General features: G+C 36.9%; 2 protein-coding genes across 2 annotated transcripts; both read left to right on the top strand.

The window, feature by feature from the left end:
* The first annotated feature begins 43 nt into the window (after nt 1-43).
* LOC110944381 lies at nt 44-3,614 on the top strand. Its single transcript, XM_022186043.2, has 3 exons — nt 44-2,375; nt 2,473-3,366; nt 3,461-3,614. The coding sequence occupies exons 1-2, from the start codon at nt 44-46 to the stop codon at nt 3,363-3,365; spliced, it is 3,225 nt and encodes a 1,074-aa protein (XP_022041735.2). The 3' UTR covers nt 3,366; nt 3,461-3,614.
* Nucleotides 3,615-6,508: 2,894 nt separating this feature from the next.
* On the top strand, nt 6,509-12,518 carry LOC110944731. Its single transcript, XM_022186380.2, has 14 exons — nt 6,509-6,778; nt 8,582-8,776; nt 8,869-9,117; nt 9,204-9,324; nt 9,397-9,527; nt 9,611-9,865; nt 9,949-10,110; nt 10,192-10,272; nt 10,398-10,888; nt 10,971-11,132; nt 11,210-11,360; nt 11,429-11,524; nt 11,610-11,732; nt 12,165-12,518. The coding sequence occupies exons 1-13, from the start codon at nt 6,509-6,511 to the stop codon at nt 11,709-11,711; spliced, it is 2,466 nt and encodes an 821-aa protein (XP_022042072.1). The 3' UTR covers nt 11,712-11,732; nt 12,165-12,518.
* The last annotated feature ends 135 nt before the right edge of the window (nt 12,519-12,653 follow it).

The raw sequence follows: 12,653 nt of genomic DNA, 5'->3' as shown, positions 1-12,653 counted from the left end.
AGGGTATCAAAAAGTTCTTCTTTAATATATTATATATTTTCAGATGGATCGTGATTATTGGATGTATAAAATTTCGCGTGTATCCGAAATTTATACAGTGGGTGTTCGAAGTTTTATTAAGGCTGCCGAAGCAAATCGCGTAAAGAGAGGAAGCCGTTCGATTTGTTGTCCTTGTGCCAAATGTGAGAACCTTAGATATTATAACTGCAATGAAATAGAGTTCCATTTGTTCGAATATGGTTTTATGCCTCAATACCATTGTTGGTCAAGGCATGGAGAGTCACTAGTTGATTTTAGCACCTCCTCGACCACTTTAGACATTAATGATAGTACATACAACAACGACTCATTATACGTTGATGACCATTCAAATGACCCTAGTGACAATTTAAATGATATGTTAAATGACATGGAGACTAATAGGGGTGATGCCGAAAAAGAAAATCTACAACAACTATTTGAAGATGAAGAAAAAACATTATATACCGGTTCTAAATTTACGAAACTTGATGCTGTGTTGAAGTTGTTGAACTTGAAGTCGAAAAACGGATGGAGCGATAAAAGTTTCACAAATTTATTAGTGCTTTTGCATGACATGCTTCCGGAAGACAATGAATTACCAGTTTCGACATACCAAGCAAAAAAGTTGACATGTCCGATGGGATTGGAAGTTGAAAGAATACATGCATGTCCAAATAATTGTATATTGTATAGAAAGCAGTATGCAAATGAACATAAATGTGTTAAGTGTGGTGCATCCAGGTATAAACGACTAAAAGATTCGGACGACGCTGATGATGATGTGAAAAAAAATGGACCACCAGCTAAAATGTTGTGGTATCTCCCCATTATACCGAGGTTGAAAAGGTTATTTTCAAACGAAAAAGAAGCAAAATTATTACGTTGGCATTCAGATGAACGTGTAATTGACCAAAAACTAAGACATGTGGCGGATTCACCTCAGTGGAGAACCATTGATAACAAGTATCCTGAATTCGGGAAGGAGACGAGAAACATACGGTTTGGGCTTAGTTCAGACGGGATGAATCCTTTCGGGAACATGAGCAGTCGTCGTAGTACGTGGCCGGTTCTTTTATGCATCTACAATCTTCCACCGTGGTTATGCATGAAACGGAAATACATTATGATGTCGTTGTTGATTCAAGGTCCTAGACAGCCAGGTAATGATATTGATGTGTATTTGTCTCCTTTAATTGATGACTTAAAAACTCTTTGGGATTCGGGTGTAGAAGTATATGATGCCTATAAGAAAGAACACTTTCAATTGCATGCCATGATTTTCTGTACAATAAATGATTTTCCAGCATACGGAAACTTGTCAGGATATAGTACCAAGGGTAAGAAAGCTTGTCCTGTTTGTGAAGATGAAACAAGCTCAACATGGTTAAAAAATTGCAATAAAACTGTATGCATGGGGCATCGAAGATTCCTTCCGAAGGGTCATAGTTTTAGGAAGAAAAGAGAGGAGTTTAACGGAGAGATCGAGACCGGAACGATGAGAACACGGTTCGATGCATTTTCACGAGTTGAAAATCTAAATACTGTGTTGGGAAAAAGATCTCGTGATAAGAGTGGAATCAACTGGAAAAGAAAATCAATCTTTTGGGATTTACCTTATTGGAGAGATTTAAATGTTAGGCATTGTCTAGATGTTATGCACATAGAAAAAAATGTATGTGATAGCTTGATAGGCTTATTATTAAATATTCCGGGTAAAACTAAAGACGGGATTAATGTCCGAAAAGACATGGTACTTTTGAATATACGTAAAGATCTTGCCCCAGAACAAAGGGGCGACCGTATTTATCTGCCACCTGCTTGTTATAACACAACAAAAGAAGAAAAAAGGCAGTTCTGTCAATGTTTGCATGATATTAAGGTTCCATCAACTTATTCTTCAAACATTAAAAGATTGGTGTCGATGAAAGATTGTAAATTGCTTGGAATGAAGTCTCATGATTGTCATGTTTTGATGACACATATGATTCCTATCGCGATTCGTGGATTGTTACCGGATAACGTCCGACATACGATCACAAAACTTTGTTTGTTTTTTAACAACATTCACTCAAAGGTTATTGACAAAGAAGACTTGGATAAATGGCAAAAAGATATTTATGTTACCCTTTGTGAACTAGAGATGTACTTCCCACCATCATTTTTTGATGTAATGGTTCACCTGATATCTCATATCGTACAAGAGATTAAAGCTTGTGGTCCGGTATTCCTACGGTACATGTACCCTTTTGAAAGATACATGGGTTACCTAAAAGGTTTTGTAAAAAACCGTAATCGACCAGAGGGCAGTATTATTGAAGGGTATACTTCTGAAGAGGCGGTTGAGTTCTGTCAAGGTAATGTTATCAATAATATATTACAATAAATAATATTATATATATATATATATATATTAGTGTTAATTTACAATATAATAATTTGTTTTTTTCATAGGCTATATGGAGGGTGTCGACAGTGTTGGTGTTCCAGTAACTCGTCATTCGGGCCGGCTTCTGGGTCAGGCAGTAATTGGTATCAAAACAACCATGCCACAACGAAAAGACGTGCAAGATGCACATTTAGTGGTCCTAAAACACATGACATGCCTTGCTCCATATGTTAATGAACACATGGAGATGTTACGGTTGACACACCCGGGCAAGGATGATTTATGGTACATAAACACTCAAAACAAAGAGTTATCGAAGTGGATGGAAATGAAGGTAACCAAAACAGATGTTGATGATACTGTGAAAAGGCTTGGGCAGGGTCCAGACTGTAGAGTTATAACTTCCCAGGGGTACGACATTAACGGTTATACTTTTTACACCAGTGATCAAGATAAAAAAAGTGTTGTGCAAAACAGTGGAGTTACTATAACAGCATCAACGACCGAGTTCAGCAGAGGGCGCCACGATACAATGATGAATATCGCCAAAAATTCTTATTATGGTGTTATACAGGAAATTTGGGAATTGGACTATCATGATTTCACTATTCCTTTGTTCAAATGTAAGTGGGTGAACAACAGTACAGGTGTTCAAGTTGACAAATATGGTTTTACACTTGTCGACCTTACCACTGATGGCTATAAATCTGAGCCATTTGTTTTGGCAAAGCATGTCACACAAGTTTTCTTTGTCAATGACCCAAGCAAACCAAGATACCACATTGTCTTGCAAGGTAAACGCCGTATTCTTGGTATTGATAATGTCATTAACGAGGATGAATATGACCACTTTGATGATCTACCACCATTTTCGGTCGGTATTGAACCAAGTAATTACGACAACATTAAGCACACCAAATACCTACGTGATGACACCGATGGGATTTACGTTGATTAAGGTATGATATACTTAATACATCAATACACCTTATTCTTGTTTTTTAATATAATAATAATCATTTTATTAATATATCTTATTCTTATTTTATGCAGGATAAACGGAAATGATGAAGTAAAAAGACGTGTTTGATTATTTGTGCTAACTAAGGAGACATTTTCGATTGTTTGTGTTATTTCATTTAAAACTTTTACATTGGATAGGCCAATGTTTAACTTATTGATACACTTTTTCACTTTATTTTTTTAATCGTACATTTTCAAAATTTTGTGTAACAGGGAGGTGATTTATACACCACTAAATATGATTGTACATGTTTAGTGATGAAAATATAATATTACCTGAAGTTAGTTTTAAAAGACCTTTTGTTTGTTTTGTGTAATACTTGGTGTAAATAAATGAATCATGTAGTATTAGTTATAAATGTTATTTGAAAAACAAATTTAACCTTTCAAGTCGATGAGAGAAAAAACTTTCAGCAAAGAGAAGTCTTCCCTCCTTTCCACCAAGGATAATTATATTTTTTTAAAACCGTAAGCCTAAACCTCCTTCCCCAAAATTCTCCCCCCAAAACTCAAACCCCTACAATCTAACCCCACGTTCCACCACTTCCCACATTCAATCTTTCAATTTGCCATTTGCCACACTCCATTGCAGCCCTAATTCTCCAAAAAATTCACCCCTCAAACGCCCCTCTCCAGCCAACTGTTCTGGCGCCCCCCAAACCCCACAGCGCCATCTCTCCAGCCAACTGCTCCGACGCCTCAATCCCTCAGACGCCGGCCTTCGTCACCCCTCAAACGACATCTCCAGTTCCGAAACCACATCTAAGAGGTGATGAAAACCCTTAACCTTCTGTTTTATAAATTTCATTATTTATATGTTTGGGTCTTACATTTGATGACTTGATGTGGTTGAGGGTATAAACATAAATATATAGTTTGTGGTCCAGATTCTTGTTTGTATTGCACGTGTAGTTTATTCGAAATATGATTGTTAGTGTATTACACGTGTAGTTTATTCGAAATATATATATATATATATATATATATATATATATATATATATTCGAGCAAAAAGTACTTCAGATGAAAACAATTACTTCAGAACCTGGACCCATGGAGCACTTTGTTCCTCTTCTTGGAACGCTATAATGTTTTGTTTTCGAGCCGAGCCAGCTCGTTTTTTAATCAAGCTGAGCTCGACTCGACGACTCGACCATAGAATATTTTTCAAGTAAAGTCAAGGTAGCAAGACAACACATCGAGTAGGTTGGGTAACAAAAACTTATTGGTATGGGCCGCAAACACCTTTTTGTCGATTTTTGAAGCTCTTTATTTGCAATGTATTGACTGTAGGGGTGCAAACGAGCCGAGCCGAGCCCGAGCTCGACCAGGCTTGAGCTCGAGCTCGTTTAACATATGAAAGCTCGAGCTCGAGCTCGGCTCGAATATAATTTTTCAAGCTCGAGCTCGGCTCGGGCTCGACTCGTTTAGTATTTATCAATTAATTTATATTTACTTCAGAACCTAGATGAAAACAATTACTTCAGAACCTGGACCCATGGAGCACTTTGTTCCTCTTCTTGGAACGCTATAATGTTTTGTTTTCGAGCCGAGCCAGCTCGTTTTTTAATCGAGCTGAGCTCGACTCGTGGCTCAGCTCAACGGCTCGACTCGTGGCTTGGCTTGACGGCTCGAATCGTGGCTCGGCTCGACGACTCGACCATAGAATATTTTTCAAGTAAAGTCAAGGTAGCAAGACAACACATCGAGTAGGTTGGGTAACAAAAACTTATTGGCATGGGCCGCAAACACCTTTTTGTCGATTTTTGAAGCTCTTTATTTGCAATGTATTGACTGTAGGGGTGCAAACGAGCCGAGCCGAGCCCGAGCTCGACCAGGCTTGAGCTCGAGCTCGTTTAACATATGAAAGCTCGAGCTCGAGCTCGGCTCGATTCGAGCGTTATTTCTAAAGCTCGAGCTCGGCTCGAATATAATTTTTCAAGCTCGAGCTCGGCTTGGGCTCGACTCGTTTAGTATTTATCAATTAATTTATATTTACTTCAGAACCTAGATGAAAACAATTACTTCAGAACCTGGACCCATGGAGCACTTTGTTCCTCTTCTTGGAACCAAGGTTTAAAAAAACGGAAACGAGTTTCGAGGCGTTTTCACTTCGCCTCACGAGGCGTAAGCCTCGAGGCGAACCGAGGCGTAAGCCCGAGGCGGAATTAAAAAATAAATATAAATATTATAAATCTTATAAAAATAGTAATACTAACTAAATGCATCATCAAATTCATCAAAATAATAAAAAACACACATAAAACAGACCGAAATTGCTTGAAATTGACACAAAAACACAAAAACATCAAAAACAGATATCTAAAACCCCTGAGGCGCACCTGAGGCGCAGCCTTTTTAGCGCCTCAGCCCTTCTGAGGCGCACAAACAGTAGAAACCCCCTGAGGCGCGCCTCAGAATCGTTTTTTGGCCGTTTCGCCTTTAGGCGCACGCCTCAGCCGTTTTTTAAAACCATGCTTGGAACGCTATAATGTTTTGTTTTCGAGCCGAGCCAGCTCGTTTTTTAATCGAGCTGAGCTCGACTCGTGGCTCAGCTCAACGGCTCGACTCGTGGCTTGGCTTGACGGCTCGAATCGTGGCTCGGCTCGACGACTCGACCATAGAATATTTTTCAAGTAAAGTCAAGGTAGCAAGACAACACATCGAGTAGGTTGGGTAACAAAAACTTATTGGTATGGGCCGCAAACACCTTTTTGTCGATTTTTGAAGCTCTTTATTTGCAATGTATATTGAGCATGACTACAAAACCCAATAATAGCTATATCAATTTAAATAAAGTAACTCTTTCAACAACTTTAAACCTGTTTGGCTTATTCCTTTTTTAGCTGAATTCTTTCTATTCGACTCATTCTAGATATCTAATCGTCCAATTTTAAGTGAATTAAAAACACAAACCTTATGATTCGTTAGATTTCTGATGCCGGCCCCCAATACCGCCATGCTTTTGAAATGAAAAAAACGAAAAGTTAATGTAGTATATGTATATATGTATTTGATCTTTTTTGTCGAAAAGCTCTAATAAAGTCAACTTTTTTCTTATGTATGTGAACTTTAGGTATGGCAAGAAAACAATCTCAAGAAGATACCCGAGAACTAGGAAAAGATACAAAGAAAGCAAAACGCGGACGTGGGATTGCTTGTTTCTCAAAGAAGATACCCGAGCACAGGAGGCATATATATTTAGATAGAAATAACAAACCATATGGTGACCTGCTTTCAAGAGTGAGGTCATGGTATGGGATGATGGTTCAACATATCTTCCCAGTTCATATTCAGATGGAAGACCAGGAGGACGAATACTTTGATCGTCTATGGTTGGAGACTAAGGTACGTATTATACTTTAACATGTTAGAAATCTAAAATAGCTATAAATTAAATTTTTTTGCCCAACCCAGAGAATTGAACTTTATTCACAAACAAAGCCACAACACAGACCCTTAGCAAGCTGCTAAGGGACACAGAACAGAATTGTTCCAATTAGATAGCAAATACACCCAAACAGACACTTATGTCCACACTCTCCCGGTTTTCCAGGTCCAACCCATAGTTGTCAAAAGCGCAAAAGGCGCGCGCCTAGGCGCTCGGGCTCAGCGAGGCGCGCCTATAGCGCCTGGTGGTAGCTTAGGCGCAAAAATGGATTTTTTTTTTGTAAAAACTGTGCTCAGGCGCAAAAGGCGCGCGCCTAGGCGCTCGGGCGCAACGAGGCGAGCCGAAGCTGAATATCCAATTGATGTTGATGGAAGTTTTGATGACTTTGATGATGCTCTTGATGATTGATGATGAACTATAAATTTAAATGTTTTAGTAACCGCAAACGTTTGTATAATTCCTAGTAACTTTTGGTATCACTACGTGTGTATAAGTCCTATACTTTTGCTACTAACTATTAGCTACATGATCTTAAATGACATATATAATAGTTTTTTTTTATATCTGAAATCTTATTTATTTTCCAAGCTTAACATATTTTTTATATTTTATTTCTCTATATGCGCTTTTCTTAAAAAAGCCCACGCTTTTTTGCGCCTTGCGCCTAGGCTCCGGGCGAGGCCGATGCGCCTGGCCTGCGCCTTGCGTCTTTGACAACATATGCACTTGACAGTAACCTGAAGCATACATAATATTTGTGTATGTATGCAACTGACAGAAACCTGATGTATATGTAACATGTGCATAAGTTTATTTAACAAATAAGTTGAAAAACAGTTGGCAAGTGACAAAGTTATCAAACTTCCTGGTTGCCGTGTTCAAAACATGCCTACATTGCTTTTATAATTAGTCTGTGTCTCACTGCGGATTGATTCAACGCTGCGTGTTGCTTTAAATGAATAAGGGTCATCCATCTGTAAGCTCATTTGTCTAAATGAGAACCCATCTCTCATCGCTGGTTGCTTTCATTTCTTTGGGTTCTTCCAGCTTTAAAAACATTAATTAAAAGGAGAACGGGGTCAACTTAGTCAAATGGATATTTTCTATTATCTGCACTGGTCAGTTGAGTCAAATGGGACACTTTGTACCTATGTTGTCAAAAGCTCGTAAGGCGCGCGCCTAGGCGACCGGGGCCAGTGAGGCGCGGCTATAGCGCTTGGTGGCTCAGGCGAGAATATGGGTTTTTTTTTGTAAAAACGCTGCTCAGGCGAGCGCTCAGAGCCAGGCGCAGGTGAGAAAAGGCGCGGGCTTCAAACATGTGAGGCGCAATGAAGAAGAAAAAGGAGTGACAAACTGATTTAAGTGCAGCAATTACTTTCTGTGTCTTCGTTCTTCTCACGTTCCTTCTTTTTTTTTCTATTTTGCAAGAGCGGTAGTCTTTTTTTTACATAGGGTTTTAATGTTTGCGTATTTAAAAAATATTGGGCTTTCCTTTTCTAGTTTTGTTATATTTGAGCTTTCTTTTTTATTTGCTACTTTCTGTGTCGGCGTTCGTTTTGCCAATCCCATTCCATATGCCATTGAGAGTCTTTCTACCGGGGATAATATTCCCACTTCTGCGCCCGCTGTGAATCGAAGCAACAACCTTAGCCCACAAATCATTGCCACAATTCTTATATCTCCACCACCACTTAGCGATAAGACCTAAGTTTAAATCTCTGATGCTTATTATGTTTTACACCGTGTTTTCTAAATTTTAGAAATATTGGAAGATTACTACCGATGAACCTAGAGAGTATATGAGGAGTTGGGCTATAAGACTTGGCACCAACTTTAGATCTCGACTTGTTAGAGATTATGTAAAGGAAGGACTAAATGCTTGTGACACATATCCATTTATTAATGGTGATCATTGGGATGAATTTGTTGAAATAAAGACTAGCAAGAAATTTCTGGTATGTTTATTATTTTTTTTTTTTTTGTTATAAATATTATTATGTGTATACACTTGCAAGTAATGAATAACATTTTGTTTATTTGTGTGAAGGAACGAAGCAAGAAAGCAAAAGCTAGTGCTGCCATGAACAAACACGTGCCCCATACGGGACGAGGCGGGTGGGATCTTATTGAAAAAAAGAAACATATTATATTGCCTCAACTGGAATCAGTATACAAAGAAATTAGAAGTATTCAAAACTCACGTTCAAAGTTGTATTTAGCCGGTAGAGCCAAATATAACATAGAAACCCAGTTGTATGAACTTGAAGATGATGCATATTTGGAGGCTCGTAATTTGGTAAATGATTGTGTTATATAATTATATAAAATCGATTTTGCTTGATTTGTTAATATTATATTAGATTGTTTTAACAAATTTTATAGCTTGAAAAGGAACAAGAGATGATGGCAGATGGAAGTTATTATAAAAATAAATCAGACCCGCTAGTTCAAGTTCTTGGACCTGAGCACCCCGGACGAGCACGAACAGTATCCGGGTTTATAGGTAATGACTATGTCTGTGTATATATATGTTGAATATATTTATAGAAATTGATGCTTTTGTATTGAGTTGTAGGTCATACTAGGGTTCATGGAGGTCTATATAAAAATGTGAGCCAAGACTCGATACCACTAGTAGACACGAGGCCAACCTTTTGTGGCTCTAGCTATGGGTCTAATGGACGAGTCCACTATCCACCAATCATGGTAATACATTTTTTTGCTAAATTTAAATGTTATATATATATATATATATATATACATACTAAAAGCGTTGAATGATTTTGCAGAGTCACACCGAATGTGAGTTGTTAATGAATATGGCTGATAGGTTAGAGACGGTGGCTTATGGTATGGCATGGCCTAGCATGTCAACGATGATAGATTCTAGCCCAATATCCGAGGGTTGTGTCAAGGTGGAAGTGGATGATATTGTTGATAAACATAAGAAGTCGGAAGTTTATTCAGTCACCAAAACAAGTGAAATTAAATTGGTTGAAGATTTGGTTCTTCGATATGTTCAATGGCCAAGATATGCAATAAAGGTATATATTTTTGTGTATGTATTATAATATAAATATATTTTAGTATATCAATAGTTACTATATATATTTTTTATAAATTGTAGCTTAAGAATGAAGGAAGACAAAGCATGTCACCTAACGCCCCCATTGTGAACTCGAGGCGTGGGTCACAGAGTCATAGAGGCGCCTCACCATTGGTAGCCGACTCAATAATACATGATGATGACACCAGAATGACTCCAGCTTATCATCCATGCTTACAAATGGTAGCTAACCCATTTATTCTTATATCTTTGGTTAATTTAGTTATATTTGTTAGTGTCCTAAAACTTTGTTTGTTATTTTAGATTGGCGAAGACGATCACCAACTTCCAAGTCAACTTCAAATCGAAGATCAAGATCTTTTTAAAGATGGTTTTGTAAATATGGTAAGTTTTCAGAAACTTGTTTATATAACAACTTGTATATATAGATGTATATTTTCTATATACATATATACGTGTATGTGTGTATACATATATTTACCTACTAATGTTTTTATAATGATTTTTAGTTGCAGCAACAAATTGTTACAAATGCTCCCATACAGGTATCCGAACCTGTAAGGGTACCCGAACCTGTACCCGAAACTGTACCCGAACCTGTACCAGCACCCAAACCTGTATCCGTACCCAAACCCAAAAAAGTACGCAAATCCAAACTTGTACCCAAACCCGTATCGGTACCCGTACCTAAACCCGTACTCGCAACTGTACCCAAACCCAAACTCGAACCACATATAAAACTCATAACCGGTTCTCAAGGCGAAACATGGGAGGATCCTAAGTTGAATTCGATCAAGCAGAATTTACGAAACAAAACCGGTCTCATTCGAGACGTAGTTGATAAATTAGACAAACTCGTTAAGCACCGCACTCACATTCGTACTTCTTCACCGCAAGGGATGTATCCCACATCGGTTCAATATCTAATCCCATATTCGGAATTGTTAAACTTATTTCTAAGGCGGTGGCTTGATATTAGCGTAATACATTCGTTTTCCATGTAAGTTGTTTTAATATTGTACAATAACTTTTTAGATATAATTTAATTTACTAACTTTATCATTTATATATATGTATATTAGGTATTTTTTTCTGTCTCCCAATTCCCGGTGTGCATTTTTTGATCCGTACAAAATTTGTGGTGCAAAATGCGAAAGTGATCCGGATGATGTGATAAAACACATCAAAGAGGTATACGAGCATCATGAAGACAAAAGATATTTTCTTGCACCTTATCATGACAAGTAATATACAATTTTCCTCAATACATACACATACACATACACATATATTAAATTGTTCTATATATTTTATTTTTTAGCGATCACTGGAAGCTTTTAATATTTGAACCAACCACTTCAAGCGCATTCATTGTTGATTCAATAAAAAAGGGAAAGTCGGAGGAAAGTTACCTCATTTCAAAGCTAATTCCCAGTGGTTTCGAGAGAACTTTTACATGGACAGTTATCAATGTAAGTTTTCTTTTTTTTTCATGTTTTTTTTCTGGTGTTTAAAATAATTAATTGTGGATTAACTGTAGTGCTACCAACAACCGGGCTCATGGGAATGCGGTTATATGTTGATAAAACACATGTGGGAGTTTGTTGAGACAATTCAACATGACTTTATTAATCGTGTAAGTGTATTTCATATATTTAAGATATATCAGCCTTTTAATTTATTTGTATACATTTAGATATTGTGTTTTATTTGTTTTTCAGAAATGGAATACACAAGAGAAGACTTCGGGTGAGGAAATTGAATCTATGGTCGTAGACTTGATGGAGCGTTGGATTAAGGAGGTGTTTGGGATTCGGACATGAACTCCGTAAAGGTGTCTCAAGGTTAGCTCAAATTCCCCCATTTAATGTTCATTTAGTATAAAAATATGTATTAATACACAATGATCTTTACAGTTTTTGTATCCATTTAAGTGAAATTTTAAATCTCTCTTGAGAAATTTGCTATGTTAATATTTTCACCCTGAATATCAATGCATGGGAATTCATGATCAGCCTCAGGTTCTTAGGTGCTGCATGGTAAATGGATATAATAAATTCTTTGTATAAATTCATACTTTTTCATCAACATTACAGGTGCTTTTAATTAACTTTGTTGGATGTAGCAAATTCGACCAGTTTTCTTGAAAATTGAAATGGGGTCAAATCCTATATAATGTGTTGTGTATTTGTAAAGTTTAAAGAAAAATTAATGTAAAGTGTTTTGTGCGTTGGTCTAAGCCGATTCGACACCCTAAAGTATATTGTATTGTGCAGTGTTCAGGTTGCAAATGAATTAGGGAGAGGAAATGCCAAAGCAGCCAAATTCTCAATTAAAGTCTTCTTGGGGACTCTTATTGCAGTTGGATTGTTTTTCTTTGTTCTCTGGTTGGTTTGATTTTTGGAAGAAAACTTGCCTACGCGTTCACCACTGATGAAAGAGTTGCAGATACAATATCAGACCTTTCTTTGCTCCTTTCTTTTTTGGTCGGTTCAGGAAGTTATTGTATGTCAATTTCATCTTTAGAGTTATTTGTATTGTTGAAGTTCTGGAAAACTTTTGCAATATTGTGTTACTTTGAAATCTTAGTATTTTATGTTCTTGGGTTGTATTACATTTGTTCTAATTAATTTTGTTTTTTTTTTATTTTTAGACAATTTGTTAATCATTGGAATTTATTGGAAATTTTTAATAAAATTTCCTGAAAATTATATATATATATATATATATATATATATATATATATATATATATATATATATATA

Source organism: Helianthus annuus, chromosome 6 (assembly GCF_002127325.2).
Source record: "Helianthus annuus cultivar XRQ/B chromosome 6, HanXRQr2.0-SUNRISE, whole genome shotgun sequence".
NCBI lineage: Eukaryota > Viridiplantae > Streptophyta > Magnoliopsida > Asterales > Asteraceae > Helianthus > Helianthus annuus.
This window is presented reverse-complemented; position numbering and strand designations above follow the sequence as displayed.

What these genes read in the sequence shown, in the direction of transcription:
- LOC110944381 (XM_022186043.2), top strand. Translation starts at nt 44, where the DNA reads ATGGATCGTGATTATTGGATGTATAAAATTTCGCGTGTATCCGAAATT. An exon ending in GGCGGTTGAGTTCTGTCAAG is followed by an intron (nt 2,376 to 2,472) that starts GTAATGTTATCA and finishes TTTTTTTCATAG; the next exon opens with GCTATATGGAGGGTGTCGAC.
- LOC110944731 (XM_022186380.2), top strand. Translation starts at nt 6,509, where the DNA reads ATGGCAAGAAAACAATCTCAAGAAGATACCCGAGAACTAGGAAAAGAT. An exon ending in GTCTATGGTTGGAGACTAAG is followed by an intron (nt 6,779 to 8,581) that starts GTACGTATTATA and finishes TCTAAATTTTAG; the next exon opens with AAATATTGGAAGATTACTAC. An exon ending in ATTTGGAGGCTCGTAATTTG is followed by an intron (nt 9,118 to 9,203) that starts GTAAATGATTGT and finishes CAAATTTTATAG; the next exon opens with CTTGAAAAGGAACAAGAGAT.